This window comes from Numida meleagris, chromosome 3 (genome assembly GCF_002078875.1).
Source record: "Numida meleagris isolate 19003 breed g44 Domestic line chromosome 3, NumMel1.0, whole genome shotgun sequence".
In the NCBI taxonomy this organism is placed as follows: domain Eukaryota; kingdom Metazoa; phylum Chordata; class Aves; order Galliformes; family Numididae; genus Numida; species Numida meleagris.
In genome coordinates, this window is record NC_034411.1 from 8,131,215 (window position 1) to 8,156,214 (window position 25,000).

Consider the following 25,000-nt stretch of genomic DNA (forward strand, 5'->3'; position numbering starts at 1 on the left):
AGAAAAAAAAAAAAAGGGGGGGGGGAATAAGGCCGCACCGGCGGCCCCCGCTTCTCCCCGCGCGGGACTCGGGGCCGCCTCCGGACGGGCGCGGCGAGCGCTGAAAATCGGGCGCAGCGCGGGGCGACCCCCGGGGGCAGCGCTCCCTGCGTGGTACCGGAGCGGCTCCGCCTGAGCTCTTCGCAACGCATTTTCTTTTTTCTTTCCTTTTTGTTTGTTTTTCGTCCCCCCCCTTTGCTCCCCATTTTCAGCCACAATTGCGGCTTTCTAAACGGCCAGCGCCGGGCGAACGTTTCGGCGTCGGCCTCGCTCGGTCCTACTCTTTCTCTCCCGCTCAGTCCCCTCTACGAGCTGCCCTCCTTGTTGTCCCGTGGGCTCAGCGACACCGCCTCAATGGAACGCAACGATTTGTCCCGCGCTCTCTGCATCCGCCCATCCCCGGCGGATAAGACGCACGGTGCGGGGCTTTTACTTCGTTTCCCGCAAAAGGAGACCAATTTGTCACCCCCCCCTCGGGTAGCAAGCGGCGAAGAGAGGGGCCGGCACGGAGCTCTCGGATCACGTCCCCAGCGCGAGCTCGCTGCGAGCTGGCTTTGACCGGCAGCGTCCCGCCAGCAGCCCTAGGGTTGGGGGCCGTCCCCGCAGCCCTTGGGCTCCGTCCCTGCAGCGTCGGGGTGCCCGGGCAGGCCCCCACCTGTTGTGCCCGGGGGCCCTCGCACAGCGCTGCGCCCCGCACAAAGCCGGAGCCGTAAGGGCTGAGCACCGCGCCGCCCCGGGACAAAGCTCCAGGGCCGGCTCCACGCTCGGTGCTGAGAGCTGGGGGCAGCGCGCGGGCTGAAATGACGGAGTTTGTGAAACTCGCTTTGGAGGAGAAACGCTTTCAGTTCTTCGTTGACTTCGCGTTGTCTTTTTTCCCCCCGCCGCTCACAGCGATATCGTGACTTGGGGCAAACGCGCGGCCGGTTCCCATAGAAATGCTTGAATGGAAGCGGGCAAAAGTTCTTGCGGGAAAACCCGCAGCCCCGGCTCCGCAATAACGAAGCCGGGCACTTTGATGAAAATTAACGGGAGTTTTGTAAGGAGCGCGCTGGGGGATTGCAGGCAGCCCTTATCTGCGGTTCCAGTCAACTAGCAATCCTGAAAGAGTTTGCATCATCATCAGAGCAGCCCGTTTGATAGGATTCTGTGCTGCACCTAATCAATCTATGGGATACCGGGCTGTGCGGTGTAACAAAGCTAAAATAGATTTACAAATGGGGTTTTAGAGGATAAGCTCCTCCACAGGATTACATATTGATTTTAAATATAAAAAGCTTATCATATAAACCATAACTACAAAAATAGTGAACCTATGCATAAATCCTTTTAGAAGAGCACCCACTTCAAACTGGAAGCCAGGAATAAATCAAGATGTACAAAACCCTAAAGAAGATCCATTTCTTGGGCAGAAAACGAACACCCCTCCCTTCCCTTCCCCCCCCCCCCCAAGGTGTGCAAAAGCGAACTTATCTCTCCTAAGGAAGCATTAAATCTTGAATTAAAAAAGGCAAAGAAAGAAGGGAAAGGGGGTGGAGGCGGCCGTGGGGCCGCGCGGTGCAGGAGGACGGCCCCGCGTCCCCGCGTCCCCGGCCCCGTTGGGGCAGCAGCGTGTTGCCGAGCTGCCGGCCGGCGGCGGGCCGCACTCCGCTCCCCTTCCCATCTCCGCACTTCAGGGGGACGGATCACAAAGTTCGGCTTTTGTCTCTCGGGCTCCCGTTTCGCACCGGCGCTGCAGCCGCTCGCGCACCCCGCGGCCCCGTCCCGCGGCCGCCCCTGCCCGCAGCCTTCCCCGCCGTGCCCGGCGCAGCGAGCTGCCCGGGGGATGCGTCACGGCGCAGCCCCGCGTGGAACAGTTGCGGCGATTTACGCGGGCAGCGATCGCCACCTCTCAAGGAGTTCATCTGAATTATTTTCACACGTTGCAGCCCGGCTCGGCGTTCTGCCTCACAACCCCCTCTTTCAGACGCACGGCCCGCTCGGTCCTGGGCCGCGTTTTGTTTTCTCTCTGGCATTTGGCTGTCGTTTTGTTAGGAGGGCTTCTCCTTTGCTAGGCTCTGAGGCAGAAGCAGAGCGCTGCTGAAACTTCTGCTGGGATAACCATTTCTTGTACGGTTCACAACGCCGAGCACAGACTTCGTTGCATAAATAAAAATACCCGAATTTTCCAGCGCACCTCTGTTTTCTCCCTAAGCACCTGTTTACCCTATCACCAGCAGTGGGGGGGGCGGGGGGGGGAAGGAAAAGGAAAATAAAATAATGATAAAAAAGAGCTTCCTGGGTTTCGGGATCTCTCTCTGAACTTGCAGAAAAGCAATCTAAAGAAGACAGGTTTTGTCCCAGTCAGCGTGAGCAGCACAGGCCGCTCTGTGCCATCCCCACACAGAAACACGCGGGTGAGGCCATTCAGCATTTAGATTCAAGGTTTTCAGCACAGCACCTCTCGCGGCCTCCTCGGTTTTAGGGCGTCCCACGTACTGACTGTTGCAGTGGTGTGATTCCCTGCTAATCCGGCTGCCTCTGCAGCAAGCCGTGTGTACATTCCTGACCCAAGTTTACCCAAGGATGAGGTGCAGGCAGTCTTATGCAGAAACACAACCACAGATGGACAGATAGGAAAAGCTACCTGCAACCTGCTGCTTTCCTGCTCCAAACTTACGCTGCCAGTGAAGTCTCCAAACTAATTAGAATCGATTTATTATGGATCAGGTACCTTATCAGGTGAAGAAAGAAATTACCATGGACAGTCAAAGGGTTAAGAGGTCAATACCGAATAGCAAAATCAATTTGCATTGATCAGACAAAAGGTCCATTTTGCAGAGCCCAAAGGATTAACTTTTAAGCAAACAGCTTTGAACTATACGACAGCGTTTGTGACTGAGAGCTGTAAGCGGCACAGCATTATAAAACACTTAAGATATTTAAATAAGAAAATAATGCAGGCAGTGGGTTAAGCTATCTGGATGTTTATTTTTTATTATGAATCATCCCTAGGATTATTGTACAATTCACTCCAAAGCCCTGTGGAAAGTTTGAACTGTTTCCCTGATCCCGCGTGTCAATCTGCCCCTGGGCCTCGTTCAGGTGAGGTGGCGGAGCGCAGGGAGCACGGGGAGCCGAGGAAACGGGCGCGCGGGCCTGCCCTAATCCCGGTGTCACCCCAACCAAGGGTTTGCTCGGCAAATGCAGCGCCTTGCCACAAAAACGAGGCCTTTTTCCCAGCGAGGTGCTGGCCTGAGACCCACCCGGAGGGCAGAAGGAGGAGCTCCCTCCCGTGGGTCGCCCCGTCCAGTCTCTGCGGCCAGAAGCAGCGCGACGCTGCTCCGAAACCAGCCCTCCGCCTCCTTAGCGCTTTCATCTACACGTATGCCGAGGACAGCACACTTTGTGCCTTGTATTTTTATTTTTCCTGACTAAAACTTGCACGTGGCCCCGAGGGCCCGGTGCGCTCGCTGCGTGCCGTTAACGGCAGCGCTTACCTTCGATAGCCAGCATGGCGCGCAGCTCCCGGTTCAGCAGCTCGTAGCGCCGCTCTAGGTCGTGCTCTTTTTCCCTAGGCGAGTTGCAAAAGTTCATCAATATGTTAATTACTAAATCATTAAACACTTAAAAGAACCTTTAACTTGCATCGATTTTAGGACTGGCGACCGACTTTCCTCTGAAAGTTTAAGCTACTCCAAACAAGTGATACACAAACTTAAAGCCCTGCTCGGGTGGCACATTGGGTAGTGGGGCCTTTAATGCCCTCCCTTGTACTAAGGGAAACAGTTATTTCATATCCATCCTCAGAGCCACTGTTGTGGAATGTCCTAAGCGTAAAACATTCCCCCGGATCTAATGAACAGATTCCAGCATCAGCCTATCCTCCGAGATAACACCGGCAGTATTATCCTATACACATTTTGCCCTAATGAATAATGAGAATTAGACCCGGGATTAGAAAAGCTCCGTGTTTGGAGGTGAAATCTCCCGTGCGAGGCGTGCACGGCAGCACGCTAGGTGGCACACCGCGGGAGCCGAGCTGCAGGGAGCAGGGCTGCACCCAGCGCTGCCTCTCCCTGCTGGGAAAAGCTTCCTTTGGCCGGGGCACGGCGCGGAGCCACCCGCCCGCTTCTGAAATGTAATCTGATGCTACCGTAGGGCCTTTGAAAATGTACCTAGGCCTCGTGTTTCATATTTTTTCACAGCTCTGGTTAATCTCGTGTCATTGCACGCTCTGCATTGTCAGCTCTGAAATATGAGAAAAACAAGTTCCCCGATGTGCTGCGCAGAGGGCCTGCCTTCCTCATTCTGGAGGAAACATTTTAAAATTGGATGGGAAGAAAGCAAAAAAGTTTGCACCTGTCTGCTGTGTAAACATTCGGGTAAATCAGCCTTCTGGACATACGTGTGTCCATCTGTACTTACAGGAGGGAAAGCTGGTTCATCCGTCTTATCAAGGCGTTCTTCTTGTTAACCAGCATGAACCACTCCTGCATCATAGCTTCCTCTTCTTCCGTGTTTCTTCCTGCAATAGAAAGTGCTGCTTTACTTGGGTGGCGCTGCACAAGTTAAGCCACGTATTTCAATTCGGTTGTCGGAGGATCCACCTCCCCTACCACAGAGCATCACAAAGCAAAGTCCCAGTGGTACACCTATCACAGGACTGCACAGCACGAGTCCTGAAGTCCAAAGCTGTTAGCTCCATAAATAGAACTCTGGTAGCAGACACTCTTCACCATATACTTTAAGTCTACTTCTGAAATGAACTCTATCATCGCTACGTTGCCAATGAAAAAAAATCCTGCTGCACCCAAACCCAAACCCATCCTGGTAGGCAGGACCACCATGCAAGCCCAGCACAGCCAGGATCACATGCCATCAGGGCACAGCGGGAGAGGCAGGCAGCACCTGCAGGTCCCTGACTGTCCCATCTGGGGACGTCCATGCAAGGGAAGGAGCAGGAGGCAGCAGCAGGACACCCTGGGTACGCTGCAGGGCCCGGGCCTCCGGTGGGTGGCTGCTCCCGGGGTGCACGTCTTGCTGCGCAGCTGCTTTCCCCCAGGATCTTTGCTTCTGCTTTTGTGTAGGAAAAGTTACGCCACGGTTGCACAGCATTTATGATGATGTTCAGCAGTTCCGCGCTGCCCCAGAGAGGATTAAGACTTATAGGTAGAGTTTGCTGCTAAGCTACAGATCAAGGGTACTGCTGTATCGGGCCCTAGTGGGGCCTGCAGATAGGAGCAGTGACAATCGATAGCAGCAAGCTCTCGCCGAAATGCACCCAGCAGCCCGCGTCTGTTTGGGGGTGGCAAGGCAGAGGGGAAGGATTGCTTCTGCCTGCTCTGGGACCGCCACGCAGCGAGTGGACAAAAGTTCTCACAACCACAAATACGTGGCCCTAGGAACACGTTGCTCAACTTCTGGCACTAATTTCACGACAAGCAACCTCAGGACAAGGACCTAAACCCGGGCCAGGAACTCCTTCCCCTTAATGTGTCCCCCCAGCAGAGTTGGCTGCGGTGCACGAGGAGGGAAGCCGCAGGTCAGCGCTCCCAAGGGCGTGATTTCGGGGTTCCTGTGCCGACACCGAAGCCCCCGCGGAACACGCTCCGGCTGGGCTGGTTTAAAGCGAGTTAACAAAGTCTGTATTGTTTTACCGAATTTTTAATCTTTTCGGTAGCTGTTTTTGTATTCACTTCGGACCATGTGATGCCCTGACACCGGTCATGTGATAGCGGCTGCGATAGGCACAAATCCCCGGGCAGCAACAAAAGAAGAAAGAGGAAAAAAGAAAAAGCTGAGAAAAAGCTTGCCATTTGGAAAAAGGCCAATTGTGCCCCGGCGAAGGCCTTTTTGATCAGCAAAATGACACATGTGCGCAATATTAATGGCGCTAGATGGTGATATTTTATTTGTTGACCACGAGCTTTTAGATTCTTGCGCACGGGGCTGAAACACATTCTTCCCAGGCAAGCAAAATAAAAGACGAACCGCCGGACGTCTAATTTTTCAACAACTCCTTTCAGCGCATCCGCTGCCACGCGCTAATTCGCCTCGTTTGTTTCCTTTGGTGGAAAGATGCACGCGAAACACTTTCGGCCAAGAACGACCGAGAGCTCCTTCGGCAGCAGCACGGAGGGCTGGGATCAGGTCGGCAGCGCCCAAACAAAACGCACTGAGGAGCCTCTCCCCGGGCTCGGCGCACACGCCCGCCCTGCAGAATCCTGCTGCGGTGCCGCTCGCATTCGTGGCCACTTCCCGAGAGCGACGGCAGGATTTCGTTCCCTCGCTGCAAACGTCTGGACATTAAAACGGGAGCAGTATCTGCGCTGTTCTCTGAGAAAAAAAACCAACCCACTGTACAGATTATTTAAATGAGGCGGGAAAGGTGTTTGAGGACGGGTCGATACCGCGCATGCAAACCCCTTATCTGCGCCAGGACGAGGGGATGAAAATCTATCTCTCGCCCGCAGATCTCAAACTTACATTTCCTCCCGTAATACGCGCACTGCACTATTGTTTTGGATAAACAACAACAACAACAAAACCCTTTTAAAGCTAGTAAGTTGGACCATTACAAATTAATCCTGACTTTAATAACTGGTTAAAGACCCCTTCAGCTTTATAAGTAACAAAAAATATTAAAGCCTGTGATCACAGCGAGCTTTTCTCATTTCTCCTCTCACCATTTGTTATTTAATCCAATACTAGTAATCCAATTTGTCCATCAGACTTTTAAAGGGCAGAATGCAACTTCCCCAGCTTAGACACTTTTCAAAGTACAATATATTTTTCAAATGAATGCTGGATGTTTCATTTTTTCCCCAACTGTTCCTAGCTCTAATGTATGAGGAAAAAAAGAACAAGATGAACATTGTTCGCGCTGATTAAGTAAGAGCTCATTAAAGAGCTGTCAGTGCCGTACTTTGAATATGCATGAAGCATATAATCAGATCTAGTACCGTCACTAGAGGAGAATACGGTAAGTACAAAGGATTGATTTAATTACTTAGAGTGGGCTGTGGTGGTGAAGCAGCCTTGTTAGCGGCAGAGAAAGGAGGCTGTATTCCGGCACGGCCAGGGGAAGGAGGCAGCGTGAGCTCCTGCCACAATACCTCATCTCGGGATAAAGCACTTTACACCGCAGCTCAGAGCGAGGACTGTCAGTTCGCTGAAAAGCCCCGAATTCATCTTATCGTGTTTAACCTCACCTGGTTAACTACCAAGCGCAGCTGTTTATTCTCTTTCGCGCTGATTACGGCCCCGCATTTTATCCCGCAGCTCAGCGCTGACTTCTGAGTGCGGCCTCGGCCCGGGCTGCTCAGCGCTGAGTGCACGGGAAGGAACGCCGAGCCATGAAGGAAGGGAGCCGTAAGCACGGCACGTCCCCGTGCAAACACCCAGCACAGCCCTTGGCGTCGTGCTTGCTTACTACACGCGTTCTGTGGCCAGTGCCGACAAGGTTTAGCTCATTTATCTTCTCTTTTTCCTCCCCCCCCCTCTCTTTTTCCAACCGATACGCTCTGCTCCTATCCTTTCACTAGGAATTCAAGGGAATCCTCTCCACGCCATCTTCTGATCTCACTGTCTGGCTGGAGTGCTGAGGGACGCCTGCTCCTCTCCTCCCCTCACCTGACATCCCCCAGACCCCTCCTTGGCCATCAGGGCAGCGCAGGGCACCAAACCACCCTCGGACACCAGAAACTCCAGCGGCTCCTGCGCTGTGCATCCGTGCTGGGGCATCTCCTGCACAGGGCTCAGGCAAGGCTGCAGCACAAAGTTTGGTGCTGTTGTCCTAGGAAGCCAGGATTTTAATAACAGCCAAAAGACAAAACTACCAACCAAACACAAAAACACAGCCCCCCCCCCCCCAACTTTATTTTCTCCTATGGTTCATCACACATATTCTAACAGTATTTTCATGACTGTTATTCAGGAACAACTTGAGCCAATTTTCACCTTCAACGCTCAAGAATTACAAGCATGCGTGTACGTTGCTGTTTTTTTGGAGAACAATACAAGGCACTGCCTTATTTTCACATTGCACAGCCTCCAGGCAGGCTTCATAAAATATCTTTTCCTTTACTTTCTTCAGGATTTACAAATGGATTTTTGTTTGAATTGCAAGCTAATTATTTGTTCAATATTTAAATAAGGAGCATTTTGACAAATGCCTGTTCTGAACTAATTTCAAATAGCAAACTGCTTTTTTTTCCCCTTTCTTTCCTGCTGAAAATACTTCTAACACACCCTTACCATCAGCCGGCGATTGGGACGCATATGTGCCATTAGATCCATTATTTTAAAGCCTTTTGGGCAGCTAGTCACTAGATAAACCAAATATGGATTAACATAGTGAAACTGTACATCGCTAAGAAAACAGAGACTAAAGTGCTACAAAACACCCTGAGTACCACTTAAAGGGAAGAAAAAGCAGCAACATGCAGGGACAGGATGGGTCTGCAGTGTAAATGGATGAACACAGTAACTCCTCTACACGATACATTGTTGTAAATCTGTCAAGATAAGCCAATAGATTCATACTTTAAAAAAATCCTTACATGTAAATGTATTTAGCCGTTGTGCAAAAATGAATTACAACCTACAGCAGATAAATAATAAAGGCTTTCTATCAGCATCCCCTACCAGCCCATTCGGTCTGGCAAGAAATAACAGGTTTACAGAAATCACTTTGCATGCTGTCTCAAGCAGTAATTGTTTTTAAATTTTATTTGCACTGCGCATAGTGTGTGCCACGGTGTCATGTTAAACACAGAAAGCTCCCCATCTCCCCATTTACCTCGGCAGAACTACACGAAAAACAACCTACTTAAGACAGAGCCCATTCTTCGCCCATTTGCTGCTGTTTACCCACAGTTTTAAAGCAGAATAGAAGCAGCTTTCTTCCCTCGGCACACTTGGGTGAAGAGGCCAGCAGCAGGATGCCAGCCATGGGAGCGGGGCGAATAATGACCCAAATTGGCAACTTCGTCCCGTTCCTCTTCCCTGAGAGCCGTGCTATTCGCTGTCTGACAGCAGCAAGGTGACCACCGTGGGCCGTCCGAATGCTGGCGAACGCCACGAATCCTGAAAACACCTAGCACTGCGCTTGTCTGCCTGCTGAAAACCAATCAAGTTGCGTTCGGGCAATTAGGGGGACAGGTTTTTGCGAGTTTCTGTATTAGGAGCGACCGGACAGATTGGCTTGGTTACCTGAGGAGAACATGAACAGCAAATAAAGGGATAGTTGAAGGATGTGCCTCATCTTGTCTCATAGGAACCCAGGGAAATGCACTGAAATTGAAGGCGACGTGTTCACAACCGATAAAAGAACTCTCTCTGCCCAAAGCCTCGGCGCTTACCATGGAACGCGTTGCCACAAGGCGATGTTGAAACTAAGAGCTCAGCAAGAATTAAAAGCGGGCTGAATGTTGAACAGGGGAAGGCAAGGCCGTACCAATAAACACTCTGACAAACAAACAGAAAACACAAGAGGGAGGAACCAGATCCTCCTGCTACACGACAGGGGCTAACCTCTTCCAAGAGGACAATCTTTGGTGGAAAAACTCAAGAATTTCAGTTACGTTATTCTTAAGCTCTCAGTGTTGAAAGAGAGCCTCCAGTAGGCACCCCACAGCGTGAACAGCTGGGCTGCTCCACCTCGAGCTTCGCACCTTCCATTTCAACATTACCATGCTCAGCCTTCCTCCAGAGTACTTCTTATTTCACTGACTGATGACCTCTTTGGTTATTAAAAATCACTGAACGTGAACAAGAGTAGCCACCAAGAGGCATACAAGATGGGGGTCTTGTTTAGATGGCCCTGCAGGAGTTATCAGCCAAAGCCCTCACACAATCTTCCTGAATGGGAAAATGCCTAAGGAACATTGCAAAGGAAAATTCATGGCCACTAACTTGCTGTCTGAGAGCAGTTGAGGAGACATTGATGTCCACACAATGAAGTCTCATAAAGGTGGGTGCCGACTGCCAAGAATCTGCCAGGCTGAGCTGCATTGCATTGCAGTCTGACTACTTCAGCCCCGAAAGTACTGTAACCCTAACGAAACAAGAACACATCAAATTAGCTTACTATCAAGCAGAAAATGTGTAATTTCTTTGCTTTCTGAAATGTAATAAATCCGAGAGCTCGGTGAGAACTTTGAGAACTGTGCAAACAGGTTGCGTCTCTCACCACAGCACAGTGCTGTGCCTGCAGGGACCCTTGCACTAGACAGAACCAATACTTGTCCCTCCTCACTCTCCAGAATTCGTTATTCCCAAATTTGCTCCTGTAGCGCAACTTCAGAAGAAGCCTGGGCTTGGGAAAACCATCAAACCTTTGCTTGCAGCACAGGAAACAAGCACCATTAGCTGGGACACCTGAACCTTTTAAGCCATGGAAAAAAAAAAAAACATTTCTCACTTGGACACTCACCAAGAGCAGGATGGTGATCTGGCAGACAGACAATTTTGCTTGCAGGTCAAAAAGCAGAGTTGGATGCTTTGTTACCTGACAGTAATTACTTGACGGCTTGTGACTACTCCTTAGACCAGTCCCACCTGCCTGTTTACAAGGCAAGTGATGGCTGGTGAAGATTCTGAAGTGAGAGGGAAGTTAAAGTTTTTGGATTGTGTTCTCCAAGGGGCACGCTAGTCTTGGGGCTAGAGAAGGGTGGTGTGCAGTAAAAAAGGACTTCTTTACTGGACAGGGCTGAATTTGACCCAAACAGCTGCTCGATGTGAGATGACAGCTGGCACTGAATATGACTGTGTACTGATGTTACCAAAGAGGCCTGGTCTCACTGGGAGCTGGCAGGTTCATACATCTGGGACCCAAAGCTTCCCAGGGCTAACCAGGCGCGTTCACTAGGCCAAGGTATCCTGGGGCTCCACAGTTCCCAGCGCTGACAGAAAAAGTGTTTTTGGTGGTAAAAGGGAGAAAAGCGAGAAAAAATAAGAGGGCTTTCTGCAGAGCACAGTGTGAGCTGGGAGCCCCAGGGTGACCGCGGTGCCTTTCTCCTCACCGCTCTCTTTACAGGCAGGCCCTGCTTGTGGGGAACGCCGGCTTCCAGGCATGGAGCCAGGGACTACGCTGACCACATGAAAGACCATTTACACTGCAATACCACAAAGAAAGATGGAAATCAGCTAAAGAAGCAAGTGTCTGTTGGGTCTTGCAAGACTTTTGGAAGGCTTGCAAGTCTATTCAGTGTGCCGAGGGCTCTCCCAGAGCAGCCTCCTGCTATGCGGGCAGTGCTGCCTTCGGGCGCTCTCCTACACCGCCGTGATGAGGCTACAGCTGGGGAGGGCACAGACAGCAGACCGGCTTCTCCTCCAGCCTCAGGCAGCCAACGGCAGTGCTGCGTTGCCTCAAGAAAATAAATAACCACTGTCATTTTGTTGCTGCACTTCGTTACAGTGGGATGAACTTGGGCGGGGAAGGCTGACCAGGCGCGTTGTCTGCATCTGCTCTTGGGAAGGGAACTTCTCCCAGCAGACACACTGATCTGAGGAGACCTAAGAGAAGCAAGGAGCTCAAGGCCGAGCTCCATGTGCTGCGGTGCAGCCTGGAGTGTCTGCTCAATGGGAGCTGCAGGAGTGCTGGGCGCTCAGGAAGGCCCAGCTGGCCAGTGGACCCTTGGCAGAACCAACAAGAATGCCTTGCAGGAGCTGCTGGGAGGAGTTGGAGGTTGGAGAGGATGGAATTGGCAAAATAAGAGGCTTTGTGCAACGAACATGGCGGAAGGGAAACTGAAAGAAGGCTGCTGTGCCTGGAGAACTCTGGAAGGAATGGACAGCGAGTGTAGCACGCTGCTGTAAGAGCTGTGGGGTTATTAAGTCATACTTTCTGATTTGGGTAAGATAGGAAAGCATGAGAAGACCACACTGACTTCCCTACCTAGTTACAACTTTTTCTGTACATACACGCGCCAGCATTTCTCCTGCTTTCTGTCTCCCACGCAGGCAGCAATAGCTACACGTCTCCTAAGGAGCAGCAGCCTGCACATGCAAGCTTGAGTTGAAAGAAAAGGAGTCAGTCCAAGGAGGTATTTGGAATGAAGAAATAAGCGTGCAAAAGGGACTAATACACAAATGTATCCCTTCCTTCTGTTAAGGAGGACAGTGACAAAACCAACTTTTAAACAGAACCCATCTCACATGCAAAACTGAACACCCATCATTTTCCTCCCGTAGCACTAACACTGGTGGATACAAACCCACTTTCACTTTGGAAAATGCCAAAGAATTGCGAATGCAATTGATTTTAAAAGCCAGAACTTGTTCTGGGGGGTGCGGCACCTCCTCCCGGCTTACACCAAGTGCAAATTCCTATTACAGACCGAGGGACTCCAGCAAGAAGCATTCAAGACCATATAATGCCGTCTGGTAAATACAGCTCGATAATCAGGTTTGTGAAGGTGCAGAGCATATAAGGGATTTATTTTTGATAGTGAATCTGTGCACATATACATCATCAAGCACCCATTGAGAAGCAGAACACTCCAAGTGATTAATACAGCTAAAGGGGGCAGATAAGAGATCAATGACAAAATCACCTGGTAAAAAAAAAAAAGTAAAAGGTGTTGCATTAAAAGGGCTTTTACTTTGCATGGGAAACAATACAGAGAAACCTGTATTTTAGCACTTGTGCTCAAGAAGCACTCCAAAGTATGCCAGGATGAGAAGAGAAACCCATCCTTTCTAATAATCTTGTGACAAAAGCTAAAAGACATCATCCTATTAACTAGTGATCTCAACTGCTAATGCAGAGTACTTCCTGGTGCCTTTTATGTAGAATGCTGCTATTAAAAAACCACTAAACATTCACAGTGAACAACACAGAATCATTCATCTTTTATCAGCATCTCTTGTTCGAGGAGTATGAGAGGGGCTGAAGGTGTCATTGATATTATAGAGTGGAAATTAATCAGAAATTTTTCTCATATTTTCCTCATCACACTAATTTACTTTTGTACAAATTTTCCCCTGCTAAAAAGTTCATACCCAGCCCCCTGTTGTACGCTTTTAAGTTGAGAATATTCAACGAGCGCGTCAACTGAAAGGCACCAGGTCCCAACACAAAAAGCATTCGAAATTCTCATTTAGTTGTCTTTATTTTGCTAGCGCCATGTGGTCCTTGAAGATGTAGAAAACACGGGAAGCCGAGTAAAGATCAGAGCAGGCTCATTAGCATTCTGACAAAATTGGAGTGGTGGAGATGTATAGTTTGCCTAGTTTGTCGTTTTGAAAGCTACCGGTGGTAAGCTTTCTATTTCATTGTGCTTTTGTCTTTTTTGGGGGTTTTCAACGCAGCGGGGTGTTTGTTAGCCTAGGTTTTCACAGTGCATTGTGGGAACCTTTCCTGCACATTCAGCCTATATAGTATCATTCGAGTTCAAGTCAAAAAGTTTTTTTTTTTTCCTATTTATTTCATAATAACCTAGACTAACATATAATCGTCTGGCTGTCAAAACCCATCCTGCCTAACACCTGTTTTATCAAATAAAAAAAAAAAAGAAAAAAATTAATAAAATAAACTCCGGGCTGTATTTTAAAATAAAACTTTTCAAACATGTTGCTAGTTTTCTTCAAAAGACAAGATAAGAAGAAATTAATTTAAATTCCGCTGTTTACAATCAACTAGAAATGCATTTGAGACAGATCCAGTCGATTAGAATTCAAAAGAGACTCTTTCCCTCTATAAGATCCCAATTCTATTTCAGAGCCTCTTGAAGGAAAGATTGGTTTATGCTCCAGAATTATGTAAATAATGAATTACCTCTTAGAAGACCTAAAGAAGTTATTACTCCAGCCATTTGATTTATTTTTTTTTTAACATAAGGCTCACTTTGAAGGGCTAAAAGGGCTACATTAATGCTGCTATTCGACACAAACGTTTCCAAGTTGCAACGGAATGGATAAAGGTCTTTTGGGATGAATTTATCTGCTCAATCCTTGCGGTTGCCCTCCTCTCTCGGATGATGACCCAAAAGAATGTCAACAGCTCATTTCCCAGAGCGCTGGGAGAACCCCCGCGCCAGCCATCATCTGTGTGCTCTCAAAGCAACGTTTCAAACCTTGTGTTCCACAAATGTTTAAAGAGATCTGCTCTCGTCTTCACTGCCCTGGCAGTGCTTGGGACATCAGCGCTTGGGGAATGCCGGCTGCTGAAGTCCAAGTGTGACTGCCACATGGGCACGCAACCTGAGCGTTTCCAATTCCTGCTGTTGAACTGGAGCCATGCTACGGCAGCGGCAAGCAAATGCTGAGAACCCAAGTATTATAACCTAGCCCTTAGTTCAGCCTTTCAATTCTTTAAGATGATGTGTCCAACTGCCAAAATTGCAGATAGCCCTTTGGTATGGAAGGATCAAACCCGGCTCGAAAGGAGTTACAGCGGTTGTGATTCCGATACAGTAAATTTTACAATGGAATGGGGATTAAAGGTTTATTTACTTAGCAATGAGGAAAAGGATAAACAAATATTAAGAGAAAGATCCGCTTTACACAAACCCTTCAAAACTCTTTCTTTTTGTCACATGCCCAAACAGCATCACGACGTTTGCCAGAAGACCAAGCCTCTTCCTGCCAAGGGCACTGTCTGGCAGGCCAGAGAGTGATCCCTGGCCTTTAGGCCCCAAAAAGCACAGGCAGGTAAGGGCAGGGATGCGGCCCTGCAATGCCCTGGCTGTGGAACTGGCAGATCTCCATGTCTACATCCCACGTGAAATGGAGTGCTTTTCATCCCGGGGCACTGGGCAGTGTTCAAGCTGCGCATCAGTTCCCCCCCCAGCCGAAAGCAACCCCCAGCCTGCAGCACGAGGCGGCAGGCGTTATTTTGAGATGAACAAAAGGCAGAGTTCTGCCAGCTCTGAGGTGCCACCTTTATGTCAAATCTGCTTTTAATCACTTTGCTCCTTTTCATTCAAACTCCTCGCAGAGTCGAATAACCTGCAGACTGTTACACGCACGGTGGCGAAGACGACTGAATTATTTTCTATACTTCGCAATGTGTGTTTAGCTGCAAAATTATTTATCTCCTTCACTGCGTTCTGCCGCGAAAGTTTCCCCAAGAAGAATCGTCTGGACCAGCCATATCAAATTAGAGGGCAGTCAGGAGTGTCTAAGTCCAGCTTTAAAACAAATATCATAACAATTACTTAGCCATATGGAAAATAGGGTATGTCTTTCCTGAAAGCTTTTATACATTTTCTATCTCAAATTTCAACTTCATTAGAAACTATTTCTGACTAGCAAGCTGCAAGATTGCTAAATATCTGTTAACTCACCATGAAGCAAGAGACTCTTTTTAATGGCAGAACTTTTCCAAGATGCAAATGAACAATAATCTAATTTCAAGAGTAAATTAACTGAAGGATTCATTTCAACGTCTTGCAAAGTCCCGGGAGCGGAGCGGCGAGCGGCAGCCCCTCGCTCAGCCCGGCCCGCGCCGCTCCCAGCCCCATCTGCAGAAGAGCCCACATTGTGCTCGTGTTTGGGTTCCTCTGACTTAAAGGCCAGATGTTTCACAAATGACCAACAATCGGAGGTTAGAATAAATTAATGACTGATTTCTGAGCTTTGATGGAATTAACCATACTTCTTTTCTCAATGTGCCATGTGAATGTTCTCCCGTTAAACTTTTTTTTTTTTTTTTTTTTTTTTTTTTTGACAAGTGAGGCCACCCGGCAGAAAACAACTGATGCAAAACCCAGGAGTAATCCCTCTGTTTAGTTCAACACTGTGGTTAGCCTTAACACTGCCTCTATTATCCAATGGATTTAGAGAAACTTTCATTTATTTGTTGGCCTCGGTCTTCAACTTTGTTGCCTTCTTTAAAGAGCCCCAGACCCATTCCTATGTAAATACATTTGCATGCAGCCACAATGACACTTTCTGGGACTCTGATTAAGCTTGCAGAACCAGATAGCTGCAGTGTGCACATTTGTGATCTCCACGTAAGCACTTTCCCAAATACATACGAGCAAATGAAGCTGATGTCACCCTCGCCCCAGCAGTTTAGAGAAAGGCTCCATGGCAAAGCACAGCCCAAACCCCGAAGCCCAGGCCCGCAATGACAGCGTTAAGCAGCAGCCTGCACCGAGTTGCTGCCATGACACAGTATTTGTGCCCAACATCAAGCCCTTCTCATCTCAGAGCTGTAAGATTGGGGCTTTTTCACTGCAAAATATCCTCCCCTAGCCCGCTCCTGGGGAGCAGGACAGCAGAATCCCTGTTGTAACAGTGAGGATTCGCAGCTCCTTCTTTTGCGCTCACTTTTTCTTGCTGCCTCTGTTTATAAGGAGTACCCAGAGTATAATGTATGATTATACACTGTACACAATGCAGCCTTCCTGCAGCCAATTCAAATAGCAAGCTTTGCATCCAGCAAGTCTATTATGAAACAGCACCAGGATTAATCCATGCAATTACAACCCACAAAAAATGCAGGTGGACAATCAGTACAATTTTGCCCTTCTCTCGTATGAAATGCCACTACCTTAAAGGTTTAAGTTCTGCAGGAGAGGCACGGTGGACTTAGAGCACACAGCAGGAGCTGTTTTTGTGATTTCTCAGGCACTGATGACTGCGGGCCACGAACTGCAGCTCCACATATCCCCTCAGTACACATTCAAGGAGATAACGCCTTCTTCCAGAGAGAAAATGAGCATCCAGCTCCTCGCTTTTGTAGGACCATCTGTTTTAATATAGTTTAAAAAACTCTGCATACAAAACTTCTTTAAAAAACTGTATTAAGGCATTATTCAAGCCCAGTGCTACAAGTATGAAAAAAATGAAGCCGAAATATAACTACCAAGCTTAATCACACATGAAAATGCACTGCTAGCAGACAGCACCTTCCATAGCTGCCAGCACATCAGTGAAGACACCAGCACCACTCAGAAACCGGCCCTGATTTACACTTTATTTCCCTTATTCCTGAGGGCACGTGAAGCCTCTGTAAATACCATATACAAACCCAATTTCTCTCGTTGGACTCAGCACATCAATACAAAAGCAAATGAACTACCAAAGTGCCCTAATTAACAATTTTGCAAGTGAATGCAGACATCAGTGCCACACTGCAGCCATTAAAGTCTATTCCTCGCCATATCTGTTTCTGTTAACATTTCAATATAGACCAATTAAATGACCTTTCCCCCTCTCAAACTCAATTAAGCTATTTGAACATCAATTGATAACTTACCATGTATTTATGCAAAACGTGCAAGCGAGAGATTCATTTTTCAATCCTAATGATGTTTTGAAGAAGGAAAACCAAGCTTAGCTCCCCTGCCACGCTATCCCATGGGATTGGACTGCATGTCCCAGGCGCCCAGCAGGCATGGTGGCACCGAGGCGGCACTGCGTTGGCACGGGGGCCTGGCAGTGGGTACAGAGGTACTGAGGTTCGTATGGCAGCCTGGCGGTGGGCACCCTGGTGGATGCAGGTGCAAGGCAGATTCCTGCTGATTGCATGTGGCCCCTGGCGGGCAGCTGCCCTGAGGTCACAGCAGCGTGGGGACAGCCGCCCCTTTCAGCCAGTTGGAGCATCGCGGTGCCGGGTCACAGTCAGCACGCTGCTGGGTGGCACAGGGTCACAGCAGCCAACTTGTGCAAAGCCAGAATTCTTTCTTTCTTTCTTTCTGTTTGGCTTTTTTTTTCCCTCTTCCCCCTGCTCTTTATCGTTCACAATTCACTTTGCAGTGGAAGAGCTGAAGGGTGCCATAGCACACACCTTCCCCGGTATCACAGGGCAGGTGTGATGCTCGAATTGGGCTTGCCTGACCCAGGTTAAAAGAGGCGATTTGAGGATATCTATGCTTTCCCAAGGGGCTCGGTACACCGAAAGTCTGTTTGTCACAAATTCAGGGGACTCGATGGTGCAAACAAGGCAGAAGAACCGAAGGCAGCATTGAATTCTTTGCTCGTGTCAAAAGCCAGATAAGGGTTAGGGTCTCTTCTTCAAAAAGTGGCCTCTGCTGCCCAGCACAGGTAAACAGTTCCCTCCGGGGTGCAGAGATAGTGGCTGAAAGCATGGGGTTCATTTAAAATAAGGCCCCCTACCTGGCTCAAGGAATTTGACAGAGGCATTGTCAGAGTGCTCTTGCTAATTTAGGTGAGAAAACACAGATTTTTTGCCTCAAATAGTAAAGTGTGTTGAATAAATCTTCCAGGAAAACATAATAAATGAGTGTTCCTTTAGGTAATCGGAGGAAAGCTATGTCAATAATGGCTGTTGTGTTTTTAGACTGCAAAAAAACCTCAGTTTTGAACTTAAAAAAAACCCACAAAATCACACCAAGAGGAAAACACAGAACGGGAGGAGAAGCAGGCATCATTTGTTTGGCCTCTTTCCCGTCCCACAAATAAAATAGTTGTACCTGAACAAATGAAAAGAAACACTCAGCCCCAAAAGTAATCTTTAAAAAAAAAATAAAAAAAAAAGCAAAGCAAAAAGAAACCAAGCTAAAAAAACTAGCCCGGATCTTTTCCAGAATTCTTTGAAGATGGGTAGGAGAGAAAATGAAGATCCAACTCTAACAATTCTATTTGAAGTTTTAGTTTGAATCCCTTAAAAAAAAAATTCTAGTGGCACCCTGGGATAGTTCAACAAAGGCCTGGTTTCTGGGAAAAAAAGCATTGTCCCTTTCAGAATGTTAATCTGGTATATCACTTGCTACTACACCCCAGCATGTACTTTTGCTCATATCGACAATTAAAAGAATACATTTATTAAACAGTCTTATCGCTGGATGTTATAGCTTGTAATTCATGCTAACTAGATAACCAAAGTAAATTTTATTTAAATTCTCGTTTCTTTGTGAAACTTTGTAGATGGTGCATATCTCATGATTAACGGACAACGTCTAAAGCATCCCGTCCTCTAATCTTCCTAAAATCCCTTTTCATCCGATTGTTTAAGACTGCTTGAAAGGCTAACACCAAGCCTAAGACTACTGCACATCTGGGGGAGGGGAGCCTCTGTAGGTTAGCTAATTAAACTGTTTGTCTTCTGAAACATTTAACTGGCTTTAGAGATTATTCTAATTAAGAATGATGTTAGATGTATTTTTTAATGTAGCTATTAAAATTAATCATAATCCAGCAATCTCATGCACTGAACTATGTAAATAGAGATGTACTTGAAATCCTGCTGCATTTTCTCTATTTGGGAAAGGATCATTACGGAGCCTACGAAACACGCATCAGCATCGACAGAATTCTGAATTAAGGACGCCCAGTGAAACTCTAACTTTTACTCTGTGTTTATGGAAGGCGAACACCTGACCTCACACTACAACGTTTCCCAAAAGCACCAACCACGACGACGGGGGAACAGCAACTCGCACTCACACCGCGCATTCTCTCTACCGTGCAGATTGTGCGCTCAACTGAAGTGAGGGAAATTCGTTCAATTTGGAAGGTCTGCAACTTGGCAGTCACAACTTCTTGTGCCTTTCTTTGCTCGCCGTACAGCAGAGCTCTCCCAAATACCGCTGGCAAGAAATTTTAAAAACAGAGACCACATGAAAAAAGCTGGCATGCAAACAGAAAGAACGTCTAGGGCTAGAAGCCAATATGTAAATCGGTTTGTTAAAAAAAAAATCTAGTATGATTTTCTCCTTAAATAATTAAGAAAACAAAACCAAAACAAGAGAGAGAAACAAATGAATTATGATTGCAGCACACACAACAGGCAGCCTCTATCAGAACTCAGAAGGGTATTATACTCTAAACACTTTTTCTTCCCTTACTGCTGAAAGATTATACTGGTTATCCCATTAAAGTTGGTAAAATGCCATTCTTGTGTCTTAAAGCTCTAGCATTGGGGGTCAAGAAGTGTATGCTGCTTCTTACAAGGCTAGTGTGGATGTAATCTTCCCAAAGTTACAATAATTAATGTTAAGCTTCTTTAGCAATACGTTTCTGAAAGAACTTGCCTGATAATATACTTAGAGCCTGGCTAGCTGTTTGTGTTTCTGAGCAAGAAATGTATTCTATGCTACTCACGTACTTCAGCTTAAATCTTTAGTCAAACTAGGGTGACGACGAGCAGTTTGACTTATAAGCAGAAATAATATTGAAATGCAGAAAGGTGAAACATTTTGGGTGCAGAGAAACGAGGGGGCACAGACACTACTTTCTAGGGGCCGCTTGCACCAGCCTTAGAGGTGCACGCTAGCCAGACACAAATGTCTGTTTCTGGGTACCCTCTCCCTGAGACAAGCTCGCCGTGCAGGTGCAACGTATTTTGGAAAGCAATCGGTAGCGATTACAAAAGAGCTGGAGGTCTGCTCCAAGTCCACACTTTACCGCTCAGTACAAAAGCTGCGAGCGTACTTGTGCCTGGAAGCTGTGTTTCTGAATGAGAAAAGGGAGGGTGAGGTTAGATCTCCAGCTGCTCCAACACAGAGCTAATGCTGCTGATTTCAAGCAAGCTACCTTAGCTTTTGCCATCTCCCTTTCTGTATATGTTACAGCAGTAATCACCGAATCACCCAACAATTCAAGCTGTATTTCCCTGAATGCGCACACTTTGCTGTAAAATTTGGGAAGGCCGCTTCTGTGCTTCGTACTTCTCCTTCCTGGAAAACTAACAGACAAATACGTCTCCCGGGTTAGAAACACTAAAAGCAATTTCTGTGAATACAGAAACGTGCACACAGTTGCGAAGCCCGAGCTATGACCCAGCGACTGAGCGGAGTGGAGAATCTCATCTGTACCTCTGTTTCTGTCCCCAGGAGGACAGGAAAAAAATAAACATGTACATCTCTTCAGGGTTATTTGCTTCAATTTTCAGACCTGTGAATGCATGCTTTATCTTTGGACACGACGGCTTGTTCTGGTAGAAGTTCTTTTTGTCTTTCTATGCAGATTTGAACGCAACAGCATAGGTAGGAAATTCACCCTTGAATGAGTTCACAAGGGGAAATTATGCAAAGAGGTTCCTAATCAGTCGCTGACCTACCCTTTGAGGCAGTACAGTAGATACAGGAATATCCGAAATGAGTCCCCCTTACGCATGATAACCGCAAGCAATAGGCTCAGAGACTTTTTCTGTTCATCCCACAGGCAGCACGTTCTTCATCATCCAGACAGGTGAGAGAAACAAAAATTAAAACCAGTAAGTAAATAAATCTCATAACACAAAGCAACCCAGACAGCTTACTGGCAATTTGACCCTGAGACAGTTCCAAAAAGCAGTTTCACAGCCACGAGCGTGGTTAACAAAGGTGTCAGCCAGCCAGCCCTGAAGCTGTCCAAAGCAGCAGCCAGATACTGCTGCCGCGCAAGGAGAAAATATTCTAGACCTGGCTTCTGGATAATATAGCTGTAAGGCACAGCCTGTGCACAGCTGTTGACTGCGCTGCAGATAAGCAGGAGGATGCAGGAGAGCCGCAGCCCTGACACAGCCACCTAATGGCCCTTGTGCTTTTGTCTCCCCGCTCTTTTGTACCGTGTTCTGATGGAAATAAACTGTGCATTTTATGCCTCAAATACTATGCAGGCAGAAATCTGCACTAGTTCTGATTAGGTGACGTTAGACAACTTGTACGTTTTAATTACAGGCTTGGTGACTATTAATATACCACTGTACACATGCTGTAACGTTATTAAAACAAACGTAGCGTATACAGCCCCATACCAGCCTGCAATGCAGCAATGCCATCTCAGCAGTACGCTTTGCGTATGTTCATCTTGTTTTATACCTCTAGAAGGAAAACATTTCCAGGGACCCAAGCTTACTGCCCTGGTGCTGGCCAATGTCAAGGGGCAGTAAGAAATATTCTGGCAAAAAGACTGAGTCAAAATTTGTTCTGGGCTGAAATTTACTATGAAAAGTGAAGAATGCATTCTGTTACAAGAGACGAAACAAACCATTTATACCCTCTTTTTGTGCCTGTACTTTTTTAGCTCAACGTTTTTCCTTTTCTATTAATAAATTCAAATGTTTTGCTCATATAAACCCCAGCTCTTTCTATCTTCAAAGCTGAGTAAAATGCTCACTAATTAATATATGCGACTCGCCTTTCACGTGCAGCAACAAAGCGTATGCTGCTTTTTAGATCAGGAAGAGTTAATTTGCAGTGACACAACATATGTGTTTACAGTGTTCCTAATGTTTGCCGTGTGGTTCAGGCTGTAATTAGTCCCATTGACGAGGCAGCTTACAGACTGAAAAAGGAGAGGTGAAATAGTGGCTGGGAGATGGCAATCCCGCTCTCATGTTGAGCACCTGCGGTGCTGAACTTGGGCACAACTGGATGACACCAACCCACCCCAAGCCCAGCAGAGAAGGCGGTGTAGAAGACCCTTCAGTCGTGGTAGGTGCCACTGGAAAGGCAGAGGTTGTCAGCTCCACCAGGCAGAACCTGCACTACGGGTAGCCTGGGGAGTACTGGAGCCCGTGGTGGTGGTGAACCTCAGCAGATTCCAGCTCTTCCCTTTTCCTGTCTTATCACTCCCAGGGCTGGTGGTGCTGGACTGGGCCAGTACAGGTAACCTGCAGGACCTCTGTTCCGACCTCAGGGCAGCACCACCAGCCTGAAATAACTTCAGCGCTCCTACGAGAGCTGCGCTCAGCAAGGCAGCAGCAAGGAACTGCAATCGAGGTGAACGATGGGCCAGTGGAGAAAGGCAACAATTTGAAGAACTCTTTACTGTTCAAGATTCACCCTGAAAACTGCAAATATTAGATAGCTGTCAAATACAGAGCTTATCTCTGCCTGTGAGATTTTACGATACCGTGTTTAGCTAGTGTGGCTAATGAAGGAAAACAAACTTGACAAAAATAAACCCGTGAGGACAGTTTAAAACAATAGATTAAGCTACCTGCATTATTTCCCATGCAATTAAACTCTACAATTAGTATACGGCAGGAAAAATACCAAAGTGGTGATAGCATCGCTTATCTGGTTCTCTAGTGAAAGAAATTTACAGCCACCCCCATCGCACACCGTATGTTAACTCTTCACACCATGGGTATGTACAACTCGGAAATATAAAATTAGATGCTTTTGAAGGACACTGAGCTCCCTCTGGTGAAGGCATAACAAGTTTATTAAGTAAGCACCACCTCTGGAAGTATAATCCCCTCTGGCTTCTTCCACGGAGTTTATTGGTTCAGTTTTCCTAACCATGAGCATCATTAGGGCAATGCAGTAATTAAGAGTTGTTAGAAAGTGAATTCTCAAACTGCAGATTAGAAAATTAAACTATTTCCTGATTACATATTAATGGAGCACAACAATAGCAGTTGCCATAAGCTTGGAAGGCAACCAAGGGATAAATCTGTGTACTTAATTACCATAAACAATGGCTGCATAGAAATGAAGTTTTATGCACATTCCCTTCTGTAATATGTCTGATATCAGTACACACTTGACAATTCTTGTTCAATTATCTCTATTATTTAATGCGCTGTGAACGGCTCTGTGTAAATAAAATTAACCACCCCAATTACTTTGAATTCATCTAGGGACAACGTAATAAAAAATGTGAAGAATTCTGTATGCCTATTAATCTAAAACATTACAGAAGCTTTCACCAGATTTTCTTGTCTATATTTATTTTGTCTACATTTATTTTAGTGCACTGCTAATTCAATTACATTTACCATCAGTGGTCAATCATCAGTAGCAGAGGGTTTTTTTTTAATTATTATCTCATTAATTCTTATACAGTGCCACAAACAGGCTCACCCATTGGTAAAGTACGGGATTCATATAGAAAATATAAGCATGTTTCTACTTGAATTTGGGAGCTTGTAGTTAATCAGAAAAACAATTAAAAACACTTCATACTCTATGGTCAGATAACAAAATACCGGATAACTGCTTTTTTTTTTTTTCTAAAATAGTTCTTTTTGTAATTAGTGAATAAATAGTGACCAAAAAAAGAGCTAAATTTAGATCAGAGATCTGTAAACCAGGCTTCTTTGGTTTTTATTTTAATTGTATTATGTGATAATTCTGCATTTTAATTGGCACTTAGCCATCAAGATGATAGGCACCTTAAAGACAATGACAGAAGAATTCGTAATAGAGAAAGACGCTGTCACAGAAGTAGACAGAACTATTTTATCCATAGTAGGTTAGGCACAACATGGGAAGTACGATCCCGAAGAAAGCGAGATAATCCCACCCCATCATCATCTGATGTCAAGCCATTCTAAGAGAGCAAAAAGTGAAATCAACGCTATTAGATTATGTGATATTTATACTCAACCGCACAACTCCCTTCTCTTACTTAAACCTCTGTGCTGTGTTTTCTCCAAACACTTGCACCCACTGCATTGCATATGGTGTACGTCGCAAAGCCTTCCTGCACGTGTAACTACTGCACGTCTCCAGGCCGTGACAGTAAATGTGCCACCAGCTTATTCTGCTGGGTTCGAGACACTGAAACACTGATTGCCCTCACAGTTCTGCAATGTGCCAGTAAACTCCATTTCCCTGGAACAAGGTGAGATTACATTTTCATTTCCAGCGCAAAGACCGAGGTCTGAGGTACGGCACCAGCGACATAAATTACAGGATATTAATAAAAGTGTAACTATTCAGATTCAAATGGAAATCAGCAAGCCAGTAATTTTAATAACTTTTATTTTTTCACACATCTTAGGAAAGTGTTTCCAGTCAAATCAGGAGCAGCTGGTGCTGGAAACGCAGAGCTCGGGCTGGAGCCGAGCTCCCTGCCTGACTGACGAACTCTGAAAACATCAGCTCCCCTTTGGCCACGAGCCAGGATCTCAGCTCCCCGGCCAAAAAGCTGTCTGCAGGCCGCAAAATGGCAGCGCACGTGTGGCAGCGAGGAGCTGGGCTCTCTTCCTACAGCCCTGTTCCCGTTGCATTCCTCTTTGCCCAATCCTATGCAGAGAACAGCAGAGGAAGGGACACATCCGCACCTGGGTCGTGCCCTAGGGACAGGACCAGAGGTCAGCTGCTGTATCTTCCCGGCCTTGCTACTAGGCTGT

At 46.9% G+C, this 25,000-nt stretch overlaps 1 protein-coding gene across 9 annotated transcripts in view; it reads right to left on the bottom strand.

Moving 5' to 3' along the window:
• EHBP1 (EH domain binding protein 1) overlaps positions 1-25,000 on the bottom strand; it is a 196,851-nt gene that overhangs the window by 1,156 nt on the left and 170,695 nt on the right. For all 9 annotated transcript variants that reach the window (XM_021392958.1, XM_021392953.1, XM_021392959.1 and 6 more), the window contains 2 exons: positions 4,444-4,543; positions 3,516-3,589 (listed from right to left, as the gene is read on the bottom strand). In XM_021392958.1, coding sequence (XP_021248633.1) covers positions 3,516-3,589; positions 4,444-4,543 — 174 coding nt within the window. The remainder of the gene's footprint in view (positions 1-3,515; positions 3,590-4,443; positions 4,544-25,000) is intronic.